At 42.4% G+C, this 22426-nt stretch overlaps 2 protein-coding genes across 3 annotated transcripts in view; both read left to right on the forward strand.

Annotated features, from left to right (window-relative positions):
- LOC135207129 (ADP-ribosylation factor-related protein 1-like) overlaps positions 1-11218 on the forward strand; it is a 75447-nt gene extending 64229 nt beyond the window's left edge. The window contains exon 5 of the mRNA XM_064238721.1: positions 11002-11218. Coding sequence (XP_064094791.1) covers positions 11002-11122 — 121 coding nt within the window. The 3' untranslated portion in view covers positions 11123-11218. The remainder of the gene's footprint in view (positions 1-11001) is intronic.
- Positions 1-13980, forward strand: part of LOC135207252 (ADP-ribosylation factor-related protein 1-like) — a 140838-nt gene extending 126858 nt beyond the window's left edge. For both annotated transcript variants that reach the window (XM_064238904.1, XM_064238905.1), the window contains exon 6: positions 11906-13980. In XM_064238904.1, coding sequence (XP_064094974.1) covers positions 11906-11996 — 91 coding nt within the window. In that variant the 3' untranslated portion in view covers positions 11997-13980. The remainder of the gene's footprint in view (positions 1-11905) is intronic.
- Positions 13981-22426: the final 8446 nt, after the last annotated feature.

A 22426-nucleotide genomic window follows, 5' to 3' on the forward strand; every position in this document is an offset into this window, starting at 1 on the left:
AAACTTGACCTAAGCTTAACATTACGTATTGTATTACTTTTTCATTTAATCATCACTTGTTTTTTCCTTTTTGGTTGCACTTTTGGTACTTTCCTTTTAAAATGTTACAAAAATGTGACATAAGTTTCATTAAAAAGTGCTGGAGCTGGACCAGTTGAAACTTTTTCTGGGTGTTTCGTCTCAGTAAACTTGCCAGCATGTCTTTAATTTCACTTGTAGAAATCACTTCCTCCGCCTCTACCTCCTCCTCATTACTTATCTCTTGCAGAACCTTCGTATGTTGTATCATCTGTAGCTGCTTGCTTCAACTCCTCAGTTGAGAGTTTCTCCTCATGGTCCTCGACAAACTCGTTTATGTCACCCTTATCCACCTCCAGACCCAACAACTTTCTGAGGAACACAATCTCCTCCAACTATTCTTGCTCGGTCTCTGGTTCAAATCTTTCTAAGTCTATCTCTGCAACAGCATCAGGCCATAACTTTTTCTATGCCAAGCTCAAGGTTCTTCTTGTTACCTCTTGCATGCCAAGTCAATAATGCGCAAACATATCATGATGTTGTAGTGATCTTTCCAAAACTCTCGAAGAGTTAGATATGTATTTTCAGTCGCCTCAAAGCGGCAGCGGAACAAGTGCTTTTTGTAAAGCTTTTTAAAGTTGGAAATGACCTGCTGATCCATAGGTTGTTAGATTGGAGTCGTGTTGGATGGGAAGTAGAGGACTTTCACGAACTTGAACTCATCGAGAATGTCATCTTCAAGACCAGGTGGGTGGGCTGGAGCATTATCAAGGATTAGTAATGCTTTCATCGGGAGTTTATTTTCTTAAAGATGTTTCTTCACTGCAGGACCAAAGACGAGATTTACCCATTCAGTAAAAAATCTGCCGCATAACCTATGCCCTAGCATTGGCACACCACATAACATGCAATTTTATTCAGTGTCTTACCAAGAAATTATTCAGCTGTAGGATTCTACGCCCAGCGTAGCATCATTAGTGCAGGTAACTAGTTACCGCCCACCTTCAGTAAATGGGCATGACGTCAACACACTCTTCAGTTGGATTTCTGCCTGCTCCCAAGTAACATCAGTAGCTCTGCGGGCTTTCTTCGTCATCTTTTGGAGGGTTGTTCATGGATTATTGGTGACGTACAAAGCTTTCGGTGTATTTTTCAAGGAGTTAGCTTAGCTTAGGTACTCTTTTGGGGTTAGTTGCTGCCTTATTTTTCTCGTTTATGTCAGATTCTAGTTCATCGGGAGTGAGGTTTTGCGCAGAGGGCTGCAAAACTGGATAGCTAAGAAAGTTTATGACCCTCACTCCAAGTTTACTGAATATAGGGGGCAAAAGTGTTGTAAAGAACTGAGGTGCTCTGTTTGTCAGGAGTGGGATGATGAGCAGTGGAAACTTTTTATTTCTCATAATAAGAAAATTTTACAAGATAGGAAGAGAAAAGCAGCAATTAGGGCAGATAGTAAGGTTTCTGTAACTCTGCCTTCTACCCGTGTTAGCGGAGATCGCTACTCCTTCTTCCTCTCCTTTAAGAGGTCATCTTTCTCTTATCCTCAGTCCTCCAACCCCCTCTCTTCCAACTTCTGTACCAGCTTCCCATGTTGCAGTTTCTGACACCAGAGGAGATTCAAAATTTTGGCTAATACTGTTATGGAATTAGGTACCTCCATGAAGTTGTTTATGGAGAAAAGTGAAATAGTGAAAAATGCAAGTGCAAGGGAAGTGTTTCCTGAGTGGATGGCTGTCCGTCCCTCCAGTTCTCCTAGACAAAGGTCACTATCCCGCTCCCCCGCCTCGGAGAGAAGACATACTGGAGGTCCAAAGGAGACTGGGGGAGTTTGCCCATGTGCAGTCGCTCCCTCTATCAAACCTGAAGTTTTGAGTCAGGTTTCAACTGAGCGCTGTTGGAAAGGTATCTTGTTTGGTGCAGAGTTGCCGGACTCCAGTGAGTTGCTGTCTCCGCTTGCCAGACGCTGGCGTAGTTCTTTGTCCTCTCGCCCCCTCAAGAGACCTTTGACTGCTGACATCTCCCCTCTCCCTGTCAAGAGGTTGAGGGATACGCTTTCCAGTCCGCGCCTGTCTTGCAGTCATGCGGATCAGACATACGCGGGACATGATTTGACTTGCGACTCAGCGGACTCGTCTGCGAGTTGACAGGTGCGGATACCTGTGAGGCATACACCTACTCGTCAGTCGAAGCGGGATTCTTCGACTTCCATTCCAGGCTTTTCGTCTGAAGCGAGATGAGAGCCTGCATTGTCAGTTCAACCCCAACCGAGTGTGTTGACTTCCCAAGAAGACCAGGTGTTTGCTCCATTTTGACAACACTTTGAGGAGGCGTTGTCCTTTTTTAAAGGGAAGAAACCACCTTTGAGAGAAAAGGAAGAGACTATGTCGCCTGCTCTGTCGTAGGTGCTTGAGCAGGACACAGGAGAGCTCAAGCAGAATGAAGAATATGAGCAAGGGCACGAGCAGTTCATAGTAGCAGAGGAGTCGGGTCAGGTTTCGATGCAGTCTTTGACTGCTTAAGTGTCATTAATGAGGTTCCTCTTGGACTAGTTCCCAGAACGGTTTTCTCCTGCCACCCCATCGTCTCCTCCTTCGATCTTCATGATGAAGAAGCAGCAGCAACCAGAAGAACTACTGTCCAAGTTAGTCCTTTCCTCTGCAGCTAGGAAGGCCTTACAGTCGTTGGATGGATTGCTAGCGACCAAGAGACCATGGTAAGGCGTCTTTTGCCTTCCTTCCTTGCTTATTAACAAAAGGTATCACTTCTATATCACCAGAGAAGCACCGGAGTCTCTGCCTCCTCCCAGAGAGACTTCTCTTCCTTGGTTGACACTAATAGGAGAGCGGCTTTTCAGCGGCGAAGACGTTCTTTGCTTCGTCTGAGGTAGACCTTATGGTTCTTAACCTATTTAAGGTCATAGAGATCTTCAGTTTCTTGGACTGGTCGATAGGAGCTTTGGCAAGGAAGCTCGAAGACTGCCCCTCTCATTCCGAGGATCTTCGGGAGGACTGGCCGGGGGTGCTTTCCTGCTCTGACAAGGCGATCAGGGATGGAGCAGATTAAGTAGCTTCCTTGTTCGCGATGAGCATGTTGAAGAAACGTGAGCAGTGGTGCACCTTTACCGCCAAGGGATTCACCTCTGTGCAGAAGTCAGCCCATCTTTTTGCTCCTCTAGACAAATTTCACTTGTCTCCTCAAGAGACAGTTCAGAATATTCTGTCAGATCTAGAGAAGTCGACGACAGATTTACTGGCTCAATCTAAGAAACGGCCTAAACCCGTTGTGTCTGTGGTTCTTCCTTCCAAGTCTCCATTGCGGAAACAGCCTTTTCGATGGGGAAAGTCACGCCCCTTTACGAGGCCACGTTCAAACCTTCGACCACCCGCCAAATCCTCTTCTAGGTCAGCAGTTAAGATCGAGAGAAAATGATGTTCCTTCCCTTCTCACACCAATAGGCACCAGGCTGCACCAGTTTTGGGAGGAATGGAAGAGCAGAGGTGCAGAAGCATGGCTTATAGAAGTCTTACACCTGGGCTACACCATCCCTTTTGTGGAAAGACCTCCCTTAGCCAAGGTTCCCATCAGAATGACAGCCTACTCCATAGGCTCAGAGAAGTTTTTGGCTCTCGAGAAAAAAGTTCTCTCCTTGGCTCGAGAGGAAGTAATCGAGGAAGTCAACGATTCATCAAAGGGCTTTTATAACAGGCTGTTTATGGTTCCCAAAACATCAGGGGGCTGGAGACCCATGTTGAACGTGATTGATTTGAACCAGTTCGTGCTAAAAACCAAGTTCAAGATGGAGACTCAAAGTTCGGTGCTGGCGGATCTCACTCAGGGGGATTGGATGGTATCCCTCCACATGCAGGACGCCTACTTCCATGTCCCAATCCATCGTGACTCAAGGAAGTATCTCTGTTTCGTCTTTCGAGACAAGATTTTTCAGTTTCAGGCTCTGTGCTTCGGCCTTTCAACAGCACCTCAAGTTTTCCCCAGGGTTCTAAGCCCCCTGGCGCAGTGGTTACATCTGATGGGCATCAACTTCTCAATGCATTTAGACGATTGGCTTCTCCGTCGGAGGAACAGTGTGCGAAGGACCTAGAGAGAACTCTCTGCCTGATGCAGAAGTTGGGCATTGTCATGAATATGTTGAAGTCCCAAGTCATCCCTTCTCAGAGGATTCTCTGTTTGGGGATGGCTCTGGACTCTGACTTTTCAGGCTTTTCTGGCCCCAAAAAGAGTGGAGTCGTATCTGGCGACAGTACAATCGTTCCTGCACGACTTGTCGTGCTCAGCAGTGCAGTGGATGATCCTACTGGGGACATGTCCTTGGTAGAAAAATTTGTAAAACTAGGGAGGTTACACTCTAGGACTCTCCAGTTGTACCTAAAAGCAAACTGGTACAGAGAGTTGCAACCAGTTTCCACGTTTTTCCCAATTACAGAGGAGATCAAGAGCCATCTAGCTTGGTGGGACTCAAGAGAAAGGCTTTTCAGAAGGGCGTGTCGCTCCTCCCTGTGAAACCCAGCCTACAGTTCTTTTCAGATGCGTTGGACACAGGTTGGGCCACTCTATGTATGGATCGCAAGGTGTCGGGGGTTTGGACAGTCCTAGAAAGCTCTTCACATTAATGTCAAGGAACTCCTAGCTGTCTTCCTGGGCCTCCAGAAGTCTGTTCATCTGTTAGAAGGTCGAGTCGTAGCTGTTCATGCGGACAACTCCACAGCCCTGTCTTACATTTTTCCGGAAATGGGGGACTCGCTCTTTCACTTTGTTCCCGAAGGCACGAGAACTTCTGCTCTGGGCAGAACATCAGATCCAGCTTGTTCCTCGTTTTATTCAGGGGAAGATGAACGTTCTGGCGGACGAGCTCAGCAGAAGGAGGCAAGTTCTATCATTGGAGTGGATTTTGGACACGGAAGTTTGTTTGTGACGTCCAAGAACAACCGTCTACAACTGTTCTGCTCCCCTGTTCCAGATCCTCTAGCATGGACAGTAGACGCGATGTTGCTAGATTGGTTGGGTCTAGACACTTACTCGTTTCCCCCCTATGGGATGATCAGGGAGGTCATCAACAACATGAAGCGCCATCTAGATGTTCGCTTGATGTTGATAGCCCCGTTTTGGCCGAAGAAAGAGTGGTTCCCGGATCTTTTGGACATGTTGGTAGACTATCCAAGGCTACTTCCTCAAAAGAAGTCACTGCTCAGAACCGCATTTCCACCGATTCCATCAAGGGTTGTTGGAGCTTCAGCTGACAGGATTCAGACCGTCAGGAGTCTTGTCAGAGTGAAAGGCTTTTTGAGATGAGTGGCAGAAGTGATTGCAAGATGCAGACGCGCTTCTTCTAACAACCTTTACCAATCAAAATGGAGTGTCTTCAGAAGATGGTGCAAGCATGCTAAAGTCTCTTCTTCTGAGACAACTGTAAGTCAGATTGCTGATTTCCTTCTCTTCCTGAGGTCGATAAAGAAGTTATCCCCTTCCACGATTAGAGGATATAGGGCGATGCCCAGTTCGGTTTTCAAGCATAGAGGACTGGAGCTATTGACAAATAACAATCTGACAGACTTCATAAAGTCTATTTAGACGTCGAAGACTCCAAGGGACATGGTGACTTGGAACCTAGATGTATTCCTGAAATTCATTTCCGAACCTCCCTTTGAATCTATTTGCTCGTCTTCCCTGAAGAACTTTACGAAGAAGACTCTTTCTTTTCGCTCTGGCTTCAGCAAAACGCATTAGCGAGATTCACGCTGTAGACAAGAGAGTAGGTTTCCCACAAGGGAATGCGGTTTGTTGCTGGGCTCTGAATTTTTTGGCCAAGAACGAACTTCCATTTCCTGTCCTCACTCGTTCGTCAAGAACATTTCAAATATTCTCAGAACAGAGGAACAGGGGAGACTTCTATGCCCAGTGAGGGCATTAAGTTGCTATCTGAAAAGGACTTGAAAGTTGAGGGGCCCCTCACAACATTTATGGTACTCGGTAAGGAACCCTTCACATCCGATGTCAAAGGAACGCCATGTCCTTCTTTCTCAGATCCTTAATCACTGAGGCTCACTCCACAATAGATGATGAGTCACTCGCCTTGTTGAAGGTTAAAGTGCACAAAGTAAGAGTGGTCGCTACCTCGCTTGCGTTCCACAGTAACCTATCTTTATCGGCGATTCTGCAATCTACAGTATGGAGATCGAAGTCAGTGTTCGCGACGCATTACTTAAAGAGTTAAGAGACTGCGTTCTCCGGATTTGCGGACTCACACATTAGCGGATTTCTCTTGGGAATGTTTCCTCACATTATTCGCGGAAAATTCGCATATTCACGGTATTTTTTTTGAGAAATATCCACAAAATCCTGGGTATTTTTTTATCAATTTCATCATAAAATGCACTTTTTGTGATAAAACTATTAAAAAAACCAAGTATAACAATTATGAGTGGGTTTTTCTTGAGTTTTAACTAACAAAATAGGCTGTTTTCAGCCTTTTTATAGGGGTTCCAACTATTTGCAGCTCTAACTATTCTCAGGGGTCTGATACGCATCCCCCGCGAATACGGGGGGACCACTGTACTCTGGGTCCTTTATCCGTCGCTGGCATGGTGTTGGGGTATGCAACATAGAGGGAGCTGGTTCCCTCTAATTTTTGCCTTGTATCAAGTTTGTTGAGTCTTTGGGAAGTCTGGAGGTTACCTGGAGTACCTTCCAGTTGTATGGACACTGAAGGTATTGTTGATGTTTTTATGGTTTGTTGGTGAAGGTAACTATATAAGTTTTATTTATGTAACTGGTTCTCGCCCAGGGCAAGGGCATTTGTATTTCATTCGTTCCTTGTTAAGTCAGCAGTTAACCCAAGACTGTAAGGAACTTCCCACTTGTAAAGGAGACGCATGGTCCAGCTGCCCTTCTCTTAACTAAGTAAGCAGAGTGCCAACCGGAGGCAGTACTCTCCTGCAGCAGTTCGCTTACTAGGTATGGTATGACAGGCATAAAAGTTCTATGCTTATTATGTAACCCTCCTGATGAATTAATTTTCTCAGTGTGTAATCCCCACTACCCTCCACCTTTCAATTTGGAATCAACTGAATAATTGCTTGGTAAGACTGAATAAAAATGATATTTTTATAATAAAAATAATATTATGTTTTATTCATACTTACCCAGCAACTATTTGATTCAAGCGCTCCCTCCTCCCCACAGGTGGAGCTGGAGGCCAAAATCCATTTGAAGAGGTATGTTGACGTCATACCCGTTTACCAAAGGTGGGCAGTAGTTACCTGCACTAATAATGGTGGCGCCACTGGGAAATTTGAAAGTTAGTTTGCCGGGTGTAGAATCCTACAGCTGAACAATTGCTTGGTAAGTATGAATAAAACATAATTTTATTATAAATTATTTTTTCTTTAAGAATCTTGTGAGTCATAAAGGCTCGAGGATTATTGGAATGATACACTAGCAGCGGCTTTACTTTACAGTCACCGCTAGCATTTGCACACAATGCAAGGGTCAGATGGTCCTTCATGGGTTTAAGGCCTGGCAGCAGCTTCTCCTCTGCAGTGATGTAAGTCCTCTGTGCCATTTTCTTCCAAAACAATAGAGTTTCGTCAAAGTTGAACACTTGTTGCTGGATGTAGCCTTCCTTCGCAATAAGTGCAGCAAACCGAATGATGTACAGTGGTCCCCCCGTATTCGCGGGGGATGTGTACCACACCCCCCTGCTAGTAGTTAGAATCTGCGAATAGTTGGAACTCCTATAAAAATGCTGAAAACGGCCTATTTTGTTAGTTAAAACTCAAGAAAACCTGCTAAACATTTTATACTTGGTTTTTTAATAGTTTTATCACAAAAATTGCATTTTATAATGAAATTTATAAAAAAAACAAAAAAAAGCCAGGAATTTCTAGTTATTTCTCATAGAAAAATACAGTGAAGAGGTGAATTTTCCGCGAATAATAGGGGGAAATATTCCCGAGAGAAATCTGCGAATCTGGAGAACACAAATTCGGGGGTCCACTGTACTCATCAGCTGCCTTAACGTTAGTACTCACAGCTTCGCCATGCCTCACCACCGAGTGGATGCCAGTTCTCTTCTTGAAATTATCAAACCAACCATGACTTGCCTTAAACATATCTTCTGCTGCCTCTTTTGAAGTTGATGGTGCTTTCTTCTTTAAGTCGGCATAAATAATACGTGCCTTTTTGCATATTAGTCTCCGTCACTTTATCTCCTGCCAGCTCCTCTTCCACCCACACCAGCAGAAGCTTCTCCATTTTTTCATGGATATTTGTCCTGAATTAGAACAGAATTGTAATTCCTTTCACCGGTGTTGCACTTTTGATGGCATCCTTTTGTTTAAGGATAGTACAAATTGTAGATGTACTGCTGTCGTACAACCTTGTTAGTTCAATCACTCATATACCACGCTCGTGTTTTTCTGTTATTTCTTGCTTTACTTCTATCAGTATCATTCTCTTCTTCTCACCACTGTCCTTTACACTCACTTTCTTCGGGCTCATGATGGCACACAAAAGAGTTCAGTAAAAAATGTAAAAATGATGCAAAAATGAGTACAGCACACAAGGTTCGACTTGATTCTGTGGGTAACACGTGAGAGTGAATGAGATCCTGGTCGTGCTGGTGCTGGATCCATGGGGCCCAACTAGCAGCACCCTCCTGATACACTTGTATCTAGTATTTCAGTTTGTATCTCGGACAAAAATATGGACTGAGTTGCAGCTTGTATCTAAAAACATTTGTATCAAGGTATTATTGTAGTGTAATCCAGAACCATCTTTGGCTCCAGGGCTGTAGGAGGGATTCTGTAACCAAGAATTGCCCAATTTGTTCTTAAGCCTAAGTCCAGGTTTTGGTTTTTTGCTTTTTCATGCATCATGAAGAGTTTTAACTAGTGTCATTACACTTTCATGCAACAAAATCCAAGTTATGAAACCAAAGACAAAGATTTTTTTGCCTCTGCATACAAAAATAATTCAGGTTGCGAAAGGGTAAAGTCCGAGATTCGCCCAGACCACCGAAAACAATTTTAAAACTCATGCGCCGCCAACTGAGTAGACTCGCCACCATCCTCCTGCTCTTCTATTGGTCAGCTTCATGCCTCTATGTAAAGGCGTTCCTTGACCGTTTTTTGCGGCAGTGTTATCGTAAACACTGGAATTCGTTCGTTCACATATATTTCGTTTGTTAACATAAATAAGTTACCTTATCGTGTTGTGTGTAAACTTAATTACTTATGTTATTAGCTATGGGTCCCAAGAATGTTGCTGAAGTTCACGGAAAGAAGAGGATGCTTTCTATGGAGAACGAAGATGGTGATAATCAAGAAGTGTTAATGTTTTCTGCCATTTGTTAATGTGTTTTGTAAAGTTTAGTGTTGATGTTTTCTGCCATTTTTTAATGTTTCGTAACGTTAAGCGTTCATGTTTTCTGCCATTTGTCCTCCTCCTCTGTCGCCACTTTTGGAGATCGCCTCACTCGAAGGGTAAGGTTCCACATTTTACTACATATGTACGTACATGTACATAAAGTATTTCTTGTACCATGTACACTATTACACTTTATTTACAGGTACGTACTTCAATAAAGGTTATGTTAGGTATTGAATAGTGCAAATTGTTGTATTTCATTGTTTATTGGTCAATTTAGCTTGTATTATAAAATTTACTGTGGTGTTTTTGTAGGGCTTGGAATGAATTAGGCAATTTACATGTAAAACGTAGTTCAAGATACGAAAAAATCAGGTTACAAAGGCTGCTTTGGAACGTATCCTGAGGTACTACTGTACTGTAAAGTGAAAAAAAGCCTAGCTATGCAGTGATCCCCCCGTATTCGTGGAGGTTGCGTACCAAACCCCCCCTTGAATAGTTAGAACCCGCGAATAGTTGGAACCCCTATAATAATGCTTAAAGCCTCCTATTTTGTTAGTTAAAACTCAAGTAAAACCCACTAAGAATTTTTATACCTGGTTTTTTTTTATTAGTTTTATCACAAAAAGTCCATTTTATGATGAAATTGATTAAAGAAAAACAGGAATTTTGGAGATTTCTCATAGAAAAATACCGCGAATGCGCGAATTTTCCTCAAATAATGCAGGGAAACATTCCCGAGAGAAATCCGCGAATCTGGAGAACGCGAATACGGGGGGTCCACTGTAATCCTGTGACTGTAACAATTCCAATGTAACCTCTATAGTGTGGAAGAAGAGGAAACTTCTGTCCTGTTGGGGCAATTAAAACTTAGTCAGATAGGTTAAACCTAGAACATCTTTATTATCCTTTTAGAAACCTAGAACATCTTTGTCAAAGGTTAATCCTGGAAAAGACAAAGTTAACCTTTTGTTTTGTGGTTTTAGGAAACGTAGATGTTGTCAAAGGTTAAGCCTGGAAGAGGCAAAATTAACCATTTGTGTTGTGGTTTTAGAAAACTTAGTTGTCTTTACCAGTGGTTAAGTCTGGAGGCAAAGTTAACTTTTTGTTTTGTGGTTTTAGAAAACCTAGAATGTATTTGTGAAGGTTAAGCCTGGAAGAAGCAAAGTTAACCTTTTGTTTTGTGTTTTTAAGAGACTTATAACATCTTAAGAGGTCAAGGAACACAAGGTCCTCTGTGACGTATGTGATTAGGCTAGTGCATGAGAACTAGCTCCATATCATCTACCTTTATTGAAGGTAAACATTCATAATGTGAGCAGCTGTTGTAACTTCATTAAGTGTTCCCTAGAAGTGCAATTTGGTTGTTACCCGCTTGCTACCTTAAGTATACAGAATCGTGTTTAAAAAGAGTAAAGCCCTTAATCCAGTACTAGTAGTGGGCAGTCTTTTCCTGAACCAAAGAAAGAGCAATTCTTTGCACTTTTTTGTTTAAATCACGGGTTTTAATATTTTGGGGAGTGTAAAGGTACAAATTTTGTATACAAGCATACCTTTAGTATATCGTAAAGGTATTTATTTCAAGTGACTGTCATTTTATAGGGCTTTTGGACCCCTCTGCAAGGCTGCTCTCTGCTGCACATACTCTATGAGAGCCTTGCTCCCTGAATGGAATCCAACTTCTGATGGTAGTAAAATCCAGAAAGATTTCTGGATCAGGTGAGAATGTTTTGGGTTTCGTGCAAGAAACCTTTAGCTCAAATGGCAGAGCGGATTTTTGTCTAGCTGCACTACACACCATCCTCTTCTTAATTTGGGAATCGGCTAACTTTAACAGTAGGTAAGATTCATCACAAATATGAATTTTCATGATAAAATATATTATATTTGGATACTTACCTACTGTTAAAGTAGACTTCACCCAGCCTCCCCACAACTTAGAGAGCTATCAAGGAGAATTTTGACAAGAACTAAAATATCAGAAGTACACCTGGTGGAGAGCAGGTAAACTAAACAGTCATTCGATTTTTTGTTTGAATGCCAACTTGCCTAATCAGTGCAGAGATATACCTAACTTTAATAGTGGGTAAGCATCTAAATAATAAATTTTATTATGAAAATTTATATAATTTGTGTATGTGACATTTACCAAATGCTTTCTTTCCATGAAATTCATGTGGAGTGCTTCAGTGAGCAATAGGGTTTTTAATTATTGTGCGAGTATAAATTAGTACAAAGGTTATGACAAATTTTCAGATATTGTTCTTACCTTGTTAAGAAGGAAGTAGGGTAAAAAAAAAAAAAAAAAAAAAAGACGGTAAGCAGATTTTAGAGTTGTTTTGAAGCCACTCAAAAGCTTACAACTCTAAAATCTGCTTACTCTTTTTTTTTTTATTATTATTATTATTCTTTGTACAGTTGTAATTATTCTTTAGGTTTAGATGACTTAGATTTATGATAAGCTCCAGGATGTTTTAAGGTTTTAAGCGAGTGTTGCACCTTCCAGAGCTGGAGTTGATGAAGGCATTGACTGGTTGGTGGAATGTATCAAAAGGAATAGTGATATTAGACCACCACCCAACCACAACGATACCTGATGCCCTGTTCGCATTATATCCGGTTTTCCTGCCAAATATGATAGAGTACTGTCTCCATTTCTTACTGAATGGACTGCAGTATTTATAACTTAGCATGAAGTTTTTAATGTTCTGTATATGTATGTATATATGTGATTGCAAAACAAAGATACATTTATTATAAAAAACTGGTATTTACAGCATTCTTCCTGTTATTGATCAGTCTAGCATTATCAAGGTATCACAGATCTGAAATAATTGAAAAATGTTTTGTAAATTTATCCTTGTGAATGTGAATACTGCTATGCTCACAAGTTGCAGTTTGGTGTTCCTGGAAGACTAATGGTAATATATTTTGGATATATATATATATATAATATGTGTGTCTATATCAGAGGTTTAGAGGTTTAAGCAATTTGATTTCAGTAAGGTATGTTAACTGCAAGGAAATAGCAAACATTTTAGAAATGTTGAAATGTTGTAACATACCTAGTGTACGTATCATGCTATAAGCCCCTCTTTTGATGTCAGAAAAATTGCTCTAGGAAATGCAGGTACTTACTGGTTTGCTTGAAAAAATGTTTACTCCAGTAGTGTGCATGGTGCACTTCCTGTATTGTCTTCAGGTTCATTGTGAAGTTAGAAAGTTAAGAAAATTTCATATATCAAAACAAAAAGTTTTCTGTGTTAGGTCAGATTTTGATAGGCTTTGTAAGAGTACAATAGGAAACAGTAGAGATAGCTCTGTATTATATACAGGGTAATTTTTTTAATGAAAATTCTAAAGATAGTAGATGTCAGGGACCTGATGGATAATGTATCCAGACTGTGACATCAGGTGATATCATCTACTGTTCTTAGCTGTTAGGTCCTTACATAATCATTCATGAGTAAACCATTATGAACTGCAACATACTAAGTCCCTCACTTCTTTCAAAACCAAATCATGAATTTTTGTTTTATTTCTCTTTAGCCTTAATTGAATCATCTTTACCTCACCTCCTAACAGTTTTCTAGAAGTCATAGTAGAGTCTCCCGTAGGTATCCTTGGGCATCTAGTGCTTCCTACAGTAGATAATTATATTTGTGGATAAGCCAGTATACTGTTAAATGTTGAACTTATTAGAGATAATGTTTGAGAATTGTAAGAATCTACTGAAATAATCAATATTTGACAGTATATAAGGAGTATGAATTCTTAGTAAACTTGGAAATTCAGTAAAGTTTCAGGAATTTGTTGGTTATGCCATGTGTTACTTTACAGAGGTGTTAATGTTAATGTTGGTAGAGGGCCAATGTTTATTTTCTAATGAAGGGTAACTTGCAATATTTATTTTTGTAAAGGGTTGGTATTCCATGTTGAAAGCCTTTTCAGTATTGACTATTTAGCCATCTGTTTTTGCATGCCCGGTGAGCTCCTTCATTCTTATTTCTTGTATATAATATTAGTTATATTATATTAAGAAAATTGTAAATAATGTGAGTAGAATATCTCTTGTATATTATGTTATTTGATCTTTTTGTATTGTAGGTTTATGATGAGGTACAAGGTATTGATTTTGTGTTGGAAAGAAATAAAATTGTTTCAGTTCTGCTTTGTAATGAAAGTGATTTTTAGAGTTGTAAGCTTTTGAAGTCAGTGTAATCTTGTACAATTTAAGTTGTGCTTATATATCATTTCTTATGAATGCATTGTGATTTAAGTTTGTACAAAATGTGTGTCTGAAGTTTGGGATAAGTGTCACAGGTATTTTGAAAGACCACATGCTTTTAATTATACTAAAATTCATCATAAGCAAATTTATTGACGTATTGCATGGGATTTTCTTATTAATGCTGTATTGTTTTGAAGAAAATACTTTGTAAAAGTGAAAGAACAAGGGATTAGATGTTAAAAGAAAGATTATTTAGATTTGTTGTTTTTGTCCCATTTTTGGGGGGACAGTGGCTATTTTTAAGGGTAAATCACTGAGTACATATGAAATAAAACTTTTTGACATCTTTCCATGTTGTTTGGTTGAGTGCCATTTATTTTTGTTTCTTAGGAAATTTAAAGTCCCAACAGGTTATAAATCTTATAAGGTATGATTATTGTAAGTATTAATTTAATAAGTTTCAGATCTAATCCCTCTCATCCATCAGTGATCATGGGTCCATGTTGTACATAGATAGATAACGTCAACTCTTTTTGGTCAAGTTTTTGGTATTGTCCTTGGACAGCAGATGAAACTTTTTCAAATCCCAATAGCTTTGAGGCTTATGAGGTATAACCATAACATTTGGAGAGGAGCTTCCTTAGTAGAATACTTTTCAGATCCGATCCCTTCCATTCATCAATCGAGGCATGGCCATCATGTACTGAGGCTAGAGCCAGATGTAACATCCAAGAGAATATAACTCAACCAAGGGATATTGGGACTTTGCTGTGATTTCATCTATTTAAAGATAACTAAGATTTCATATCTTTCAAGCAGAATAGGAAATTCTTGGCTTTGGTTATTGTTAGGTCATGTAATTTGTGACTTCTTTGGTTCTCTGTAACAGTTGCATGTAGAAATAACTTAATTTCTTGAACAAATTGAAATCTGTAGGTAATGGTTAAATTTTAGGTTTGGAGTGAATAGGTTGTTGAATAACTGTCAAGAAAAACAATACAGTCGACCCCCCATATGCATTCTCAAGATTCACAGATTTCTCTTGGACATAACTACCCATTATTTGTAGGAAATTCGCCCATACACAGTATTTTTCATTTAGAAATATTCACAAATTACTGTATTTTAGTATCATTTTCATGACTAAAATGCACTTTTTGTGTTAAAACTATTATAATATTCAGTTTTAAGCCTTTTTAGAGGGTTTTTCTTTTGTATGAACTATCAAAATAGGCAGCTATAAGTATTTTTAGAGGGGTTCTAGTATTCACTGATTTTAATTAGTCTCGGGGGGGGGGGGGGAGGGGGGGGGGGGGTGGGGGGGGGGGGGGGGGTGTCTGAGATCCATCCGCCATGATTATGGGAGTTTACTGTATACAGTCAGTCTTCTCTTAAATGCAGCATTCCATTGTTTGGGAACTCCGATGATCTGGGACATTTTTTAATCAGCCCCTATTTGTTCTTGAGTGGCTAAAAGGGCAGCACCACATTTCAGTTTTTGGATTTTTCGAATTTTGGAACTGAAGCTTGCTCTGTAAATACACAAGCACAATTTATGTCCAAAGAAAACATTCTGTGAAACTCAAAGGTATACTGCATACAAAAGAAGCAAAACACTGGCCTGCGCTGTTTTCAAGGTCTAACATATAATGCCTGATTTTAGGCCAGTTTTTTGCACTGAATCCAAAAATCTTGCTCATTTTACTCACTCAGATCAAGTTAATGAATAGCACATTAAAAATATCCTAAATTCTGATCTATTTGCAGGTGAATGAAAAAGGGATTTTGACGAAGGAAAAATCTATTTCTGGGCAAGGGTCCGTGTCGCCCAGTGAAATATATCCCTTCAGTTCATATTTCTAGGTAAATGATACTAACATTACCAGAGAAAAATAAAAGAGGGGGATGTCAGAGTATCCTGACTCGCTCACCCTAAATAAAAAGAGGGTGTCGGTATGGTACTGGGGCGAGTGAGACCACTACCACGGACCTCTTGTCATTTAGAATTCTCCTCTATCAAAATCCCCCTCCCCCAGAGAGCTGGTACACAGCCCGCGCCAGCAACTACTACTACTCACCCACCCACGCCGACAACAGCGCCTCTCTTGGCCATCCTTGACGTTAGAGGACCAAGCTTGGGCGCAAGGGTTGGAGATAAACAGGGGGGGGATTTCACTGGGCGACACGGACCCTTGCCCAGAAATAGATTTTTCCTTCGTCAAAATCCCTTTTCTGGGCTCAGTCCGTGTCGCTTCGTGAAATAGTACCAGAGAATTAGCACAAGCGTTGGAAAAAAGAAACAGTAGAAGGTCTCAAGAAAACACAAAAGTAAAACAAAATAATTATAATCTAGTTTTGAAATTATTTACAAAGTTATCATACTAAATCTTAAACTAGTATAAAGTAACATGTGTTAGCCTTAAATTATATAGGAGGACTTAAAATTACACTAAGGCTAACTTATGATAACTTAAAACTAGAAACTATTAGTATATACAAGTGAGTCTGCGTAGCATAAAAATAAGGGAGATCAGCACAAAATAGCCTATTTTGGCTAACTATTTACAGGTGTGAGTGACCCTAGCATAAAAATAAGGGACACATCACGATACATAGCCTTTTTAGGCAGCTAAGGCTGAAACAGGATTGAGCCTGACGGTAGGATCAAAGGAAAATGTTAGTGAGGCAGGTAGAAAGGAGATCTGGATCTTCGACTACAACTACTAGACAGTGTCAGTTTCCCGCCGCCACTGCCGGAAATTTAAGAGATTCCAAGGATTTCAGGTAGTGACGTTTGAAAACTGTCGGCGATTTCCAGCCAGTGTACTTTTTTAAATCATCAAAATTCATGTGCTGGAAGTAATTAATTGAGGTGGCTACTGCCCTGATGTCATGGGCTTTAGGAAATGAATCAGGATTGGCTTGTTTAATAAAATATAGGATTTGTTGCATTATCCATTTTAAGGAAATAGTGCCACCTTTTTCCCTTATAAAAAGGGGACCTGAGGACCTAGAGGATGTCCTGGACAGATAGGCTCGTAAGGTCGTCACTGGACATAGAGAAGGGTCTTGAGGAAGAGGGAGGATCTTCCAAGGGGCCCATCTCATCAAGGGATCCTCGTTTTTAGCCAAAAAACTGCGATCTGGAGATAATAGAACTTCTCCTGAAGGGAGAAATTCGACATGGCCAGAGTCTCTGGAAAGAGCCGACAGTTCAGATATCCTGGCTCCTGAGGCCAGACTTAGTAAGAATAATGTTTTCCTTAATATCATCATATAATTTTATGAATCGTTGTCAGTATCTGAAGCCAGTTTGAGAACGTCATTCAAGAACCATGAAATTGAACTAGGCCTTTCTGAAGGTCTGAGCCTAGCACAAGCTTTAGGGATAGACGAAAAGTAAGAGTCTGTTAAGTCTATCTTAAAGCCAAACTGGAAGATTTTCTTTAAAGCTGACTTATTGGTTGTAATAGTACTAGCTGCTAGACCTTTTTCAAACAGGGATCTGAAAAAGGATATATCTAAATTAACTGTCATGGTTCGAGAATCCGTTTCCTTCAGGTAATTTGCCAGTTTTTTAACTGCTGCGTCATATTGGCGCAATGTTGATTCCCTTTTATCCGATTCTAAGAAAAGGATAGCAGTTCTCTGGTATCATAGCAATATTTTACTAGAAATAGTGCTAAAGGGGACACATTTCACTGAGCGACACGGCTTCCTCGCCCAGAAATAGATTTTTCCTACGTCAAAATCCCTTTTTGAGGATCGATATTTGCATCCCTCTTAGCCACGAAGTTCATGAAGTCCATAAAGTTAGGGCTTTGAGAGTTCCTGAGGAAGCGAACACAGTCCTTATTTGTACTGATTGAGACAGTTTGGGGTCCGGAATCCTTTGAGGCCGAAGACCCAATTCCAGAAGGAGAGGGTACCAATTGCTCTTGGGCCAATCCGGGGCTACTAGAGCCACCTGTCCCTTGAACGACCTGAGCTTGTTCAAGACTTTCAATAGAAGATTCACTGGAGGAAAGATGTATATCTTTCTCCATTGATTCCAATCTATGGACATGGCGTCTGTGGCATAGGCCAGAGGGTCCAGGTTGGGGGCCACATAGCAAGGGAGCTTGTAGTTGGATTGTGACGCGAAAAGATCCACCTGGAGGCCTGGGACCTTTTGGCATACCCACTGGAATGAGCGCCTGTCCAGGGACCACTCCGATTCTAGAGGAACTGACCGAGACAGAGCGTCTGTTATCACGTTCCTTACTCCCGCCAGATGAGTGGAGGATAGATGCCATTTGTACTTGGCTGCCAGAGAGAAAATGGCTATCATGACATGGTTCACATGTCTTGATTTGGATCCTCCCCTGTTGATGCAGTGTACTACCACTGCGCTGTCCAATACTAGTTAGATATGGGAATTCTTGGCTGGTAGAAGCCTCTTCAGTGTGAGGAATGCTGCCTTAGCTTCCAGTACGTTTATGTGAAGCCGGCGGAATTGAGGCGACCAAGTCCCTTGAACTTTCTTGAATTGGGGATAACCCCCCCAACCACTCAGAGAGGTGTCCGTGTGGATAACCAACGCCGGAGGAGGAAATTGGAGAGGGACTGATTTGGACAGGTTTTTGGCCTCCGCCCAGGGGCGGAGACGTTTGCGAAGAATCGGCGGGATGCATGACAACTTGTCTCGAGATTTGATGTTTGCTCTTGAGCGCCAAACTCGATTTATATCTTTCAACCTTGCTTTCAGCAGAACATCTGTGACTGACGCAAACTGGAGAGAACCTAGGATTCTTTCCTGGTTTCTCCTTGATGTCTGTATGCATTTGAGGAATTGCCTTATTGACTTGGCTATTTCTTTCCTTTTGGCCAACGGAATTGACAGTGTGTGGGAGTTCAGGTCCCACTGAATGCTGAGCCACTGAAAACGAGATTCTGGCATTAGCCTGGACTTGACCCTGTTTATCTGGAACCCCAGATGTTCCAGAAACTGTATTACTTTGCTCGTGGCCTTGAGGCATTCTTCGACGGTTGTTGCCCAGATGAGCCAATCGTCCAGATACGCTACTACCATTATCCCTTGGGATCTTAGTTGTTGGATTACTGATTCCGCTATTTTTGTGAATACCCTGGGGGCTACGTTCAACCCGAAGGGCATCACTTTGAAGGAGAATGCCTGGTTTCCTAGCCTGAAGCCTAGATATGGGTGGAAGTGTCTCGCAACTGGGATATGATAGTATGCGTCTGTAAGATCGGTAGAGGTGGTGACGGCCCCATGGGGAAGTAAGGTCCGCACCTGCGAGATAGTCAGCATTTTGAACTTGTCGCAACGAATGAATAAGTTTAGACGGGACAAGTCTAAGATTATTCTTCGTTTTGTTGAGCCTTTCTTTGGCACGCTGAACAAGCGTCCTTGAAACTTTAGATGTTTGACTCTTGATACTACTCCTTTCTGAAGGAGTTCTTGTGCATACTCTGTCAATTCCTTTGTTGGTTCTTGAAGGAATGTTTTGGATGAAGGGGGACCTTTGATCCAATGCTCTGTGCCCAACTGCTGAATCCATCTGTGCCGATAGAGGAACAGCCTCCCTCCTACCTGAGGGTTCTCACTGACTTTGGGCAGGGCGTGATCCGCGTCCTCCACGGAAGTGCTTTCCCCTGCTAGGTGTCCTTCCGCCACCCCTCTGGCGAAATGTACCTCTAGCTCTACTTCCTCTCGCAAACCTGTTGAAGGCTTGGAATGCCTGCCCTTCAAAAACAGGATTGAAGGCCGGAGATACAGCATAAAGGTCGAGGGCTGGTTTTGGGACGCCAGCAGGAGAATTGGCTGGGCTTGGTTCTTTGCCGCCGATGGCTGAACTACTTGGGACATCGGAACCGCCTGAACAACTTGTTGTTGCTGAGCAGCCTGGAAAGGCGGGAACTTCCTGGGCTTCTTCTGTGAAGAAAGGCGGGAACTTCCTGGGCTTCTTCAGCTTCTTCACAGTTGAGGGGGTAACTTCTGGCTTCCTCTTGACAGAAAGTCCCCAGCGGACCTTAAGGCTCTGATTCAGCCTGGTCGCTTCATGCTGAACCTCGTTCACCACAGATTTGGGGAAGAGGTCAGCGCCCCAGATGGAAGACGCAAGTAGCTTGTTTGGCTCGTGCTTGATTGTGACTTCCTACAGGACGTGCTTCCTGCAGTTGCGCCTAGCTATTATAAAGTCGTAAAGATCACACTGTACTGTGTGTGTTTGCGCCTTTGCTAATAGCTTGAATAGAGGTTCCGTCCCGTAAGTGATCGCGGCAACCTCTGTCATAACTAGGGCGTTCAAAGTCCTCCCTAACCTAGTTCTAGCGTCAAACTCCGCTTGAATCAGGTTATCCGACAACCTCGGGAGTCTCTCCCCAAATTGTGCAATAGCACAATCTGGTTTGAGCTTCCCAATCGTGAAGGTAGCCGGCAGATCCGCCCAGAGGTCTTCGAATCCTGGAAAGAGTAGAGATGTTGGTTCAGCTCTCTCAGTTGAGGCATAGGCTCGTCTTTCATGGCGGCCTGAAAAGTTACCTCTGCCAGCTTTGTGGTAAAGGGGAGTGGTGTCTCCTCCTCTGATACAAAGATGGTGAATGGGCTTTTGAAAGCCTGAAGCTTGGTATTGATGCAATCCCACTCTTCTAGGCTTCTAACCCATTCCCTCTGAGCTTGATCCTGACTGTAAATGTCTGTTTCCTTCGGGATCCTATCCTCCCTCCTCATTGCTGTCTCCGTCAAGCGAGCATAGCCCATGAAGGGTGGTTGGAGATTGGCGGGGTGGAACTCGAAGTCCTCTATTCTCCGAGTTCCACAATCGGGGATGGAAATCATACCATCCTTGAAGGGGGCGAAAGCTGCGACCCTCCAAGGATTGCTCATGGTGAAGAGAGTTGTAATCCGGCATGGGTGGTACTCCGGTACCTGCTTGAGGAAGAACTGCATTGGGATTCTCCCTGAGACCCGCCAACAGATTCTCCTGGTTTGCCAGCCTCTCCGAAATGTTCCGGATTGACTGACCAGACTCCTCAAACGAGGTGGAGATGAGTGAAAGCATCTGTTCGAGCCTGTCGTTAACCATGTTACCGACTAGGTTCCCCACCTGTTGCATAACACCGGTGGTGAATACCTCACTGCCGAAGGGACTAGGGTCCCTGACCGACACAGGAGTCTTAGGACGCGCTCCGGTAGACGTCGAAGGCTCTGGCTCTGTGGACTTGCCCCTAGACCCTTTTGAATGAGAAGTTGAAGAAGACTTCGATTTCTCTGCTCCGGGTTGGTGAGTCGGAGTCTTATGAGATGACGAGGACGAGGTCTTCTTAGAAGACGTCCTCTCTAGGGTCTTCTGCTCTCGCTTCCCTTTCACTTTAGGGATAGCTGAAGCTGATGACGCCTTCGCCGGAATGTCCGACTCAGAAAAGCCTTGGAAAGAAGATGAAGAAGGAATAGGGGACGAAGATCCAGACAAGCCCAAGGGAAGCCCTTGAGCTCCTAGCAAACCTACCTCAACTAACAGATTGCTCTCACCTACCGCCATAGACTCTACATTCAAATCAAGTGTCGCCACATCCTCGGCGATCTCCGGGGTCCCTTGGTCCGCCAATGCCTGTGCCACCTGCTGCTGGAGAGCGACGATGCACGGAGCTGCTGCTGCTGGGTCGACGTACCCGGTCGACTTGCCGCCTGGGAAGAGGCGGACAGCCATACTCTTGTCCAGGGTGTATGGCTGCCCCTTGGAGACGTTCTTCCCAAAGCCTCCGACCCAGGCCCTCAAGGTAGCCGACGCAGCGTCCTTCACGGCGGTAGCCGACGCGGCGTCCTTCACGGCGGTAGCCTGAAAGAGAGGGTCATTGTAATCCTTACAACGAAACCCGAAGATATATGATTAACACTTAAGACTAAGTAATATTTATATCTCTTAACATATTGCATATAACAGTACAGGCAGTCGGGTTACGACGGGGGTTCCGTTCTTAAGACGCGTCGTAACCCGAAAAATCGTCGTAAGCCGGAACGACAGGGAAAATTTCACTACTAATTTCTTTGCAATTTTTCTTAGGGCCGTATCTCTAAAATTATCACTAATTTACTTTTTTTCATATGCACACTGTGTTTTCACAATTACTGTATATTTTCATTAAAATACAAGAGAGAGAGAGAGAGAGAGAGAGAGAGAGAGAGAGAGAGAGAGAAATAACTCCTTACGGTTTTCAATAGATTGAAATGAATGTCTGTAGGCAACTTTTTCCCCCTCCCATAAATACATATAGTATATACCCAAGAACAGTTATAAGTATACTTACCCGGTATATACTTTACTCCCGGCGGTAAACCTGATCCACCAGATCATAACAGATGGAGCAGGCTTCGTGGTGCCATACCACCAAGTCGTTATGGCGGATGGCACAGGGAGCATGGGTCCGGCAGACCTCGTGACCACAGGGATCTTGCAGGATGGCGTTGCACCCCGGTTCTTGGCAGTTGGTAGCCTGTAAGTGGACAGATACAGGTATTCTCCTACTTACGATGGGGTTAGGTTCCGAAAAACCCATCGTAACTTGAGAAAATCGTATCTCGGATACCTAGCCTACACTAAGTTTAATCATACCATATAGCCTAGGCCTATATACACTTATACTGGAAGATTAGCCTACACTACACAGTATACCTATACATTATATGGTATAGTAATTATTAATATCAGCTAGTTTTCGGGTGTTTCAATGCAGATTGACTTATGATAATTAAGTATAAAAGAAATTTAATAATAAGAACAAGGATCAGACTGT

The sequence above is a fragment of the Macrobrachium nipponense genome, chromosome 32 (assembly GCF_015104395.2).
Source record: "Macrobrachium nipponense isolate FS-2020 chromosome 32, ASM1510439v2, whole genome shotgun sequence".
In the NCBI taxonomy this organism is placed as follows: domain Eukaryota; kingdom Metazoa; phylum Arthropoda; class Malacostraca; order Decapoda; family Palaemonidae; genus Macrobrachium; species Macrobrachium nipponense.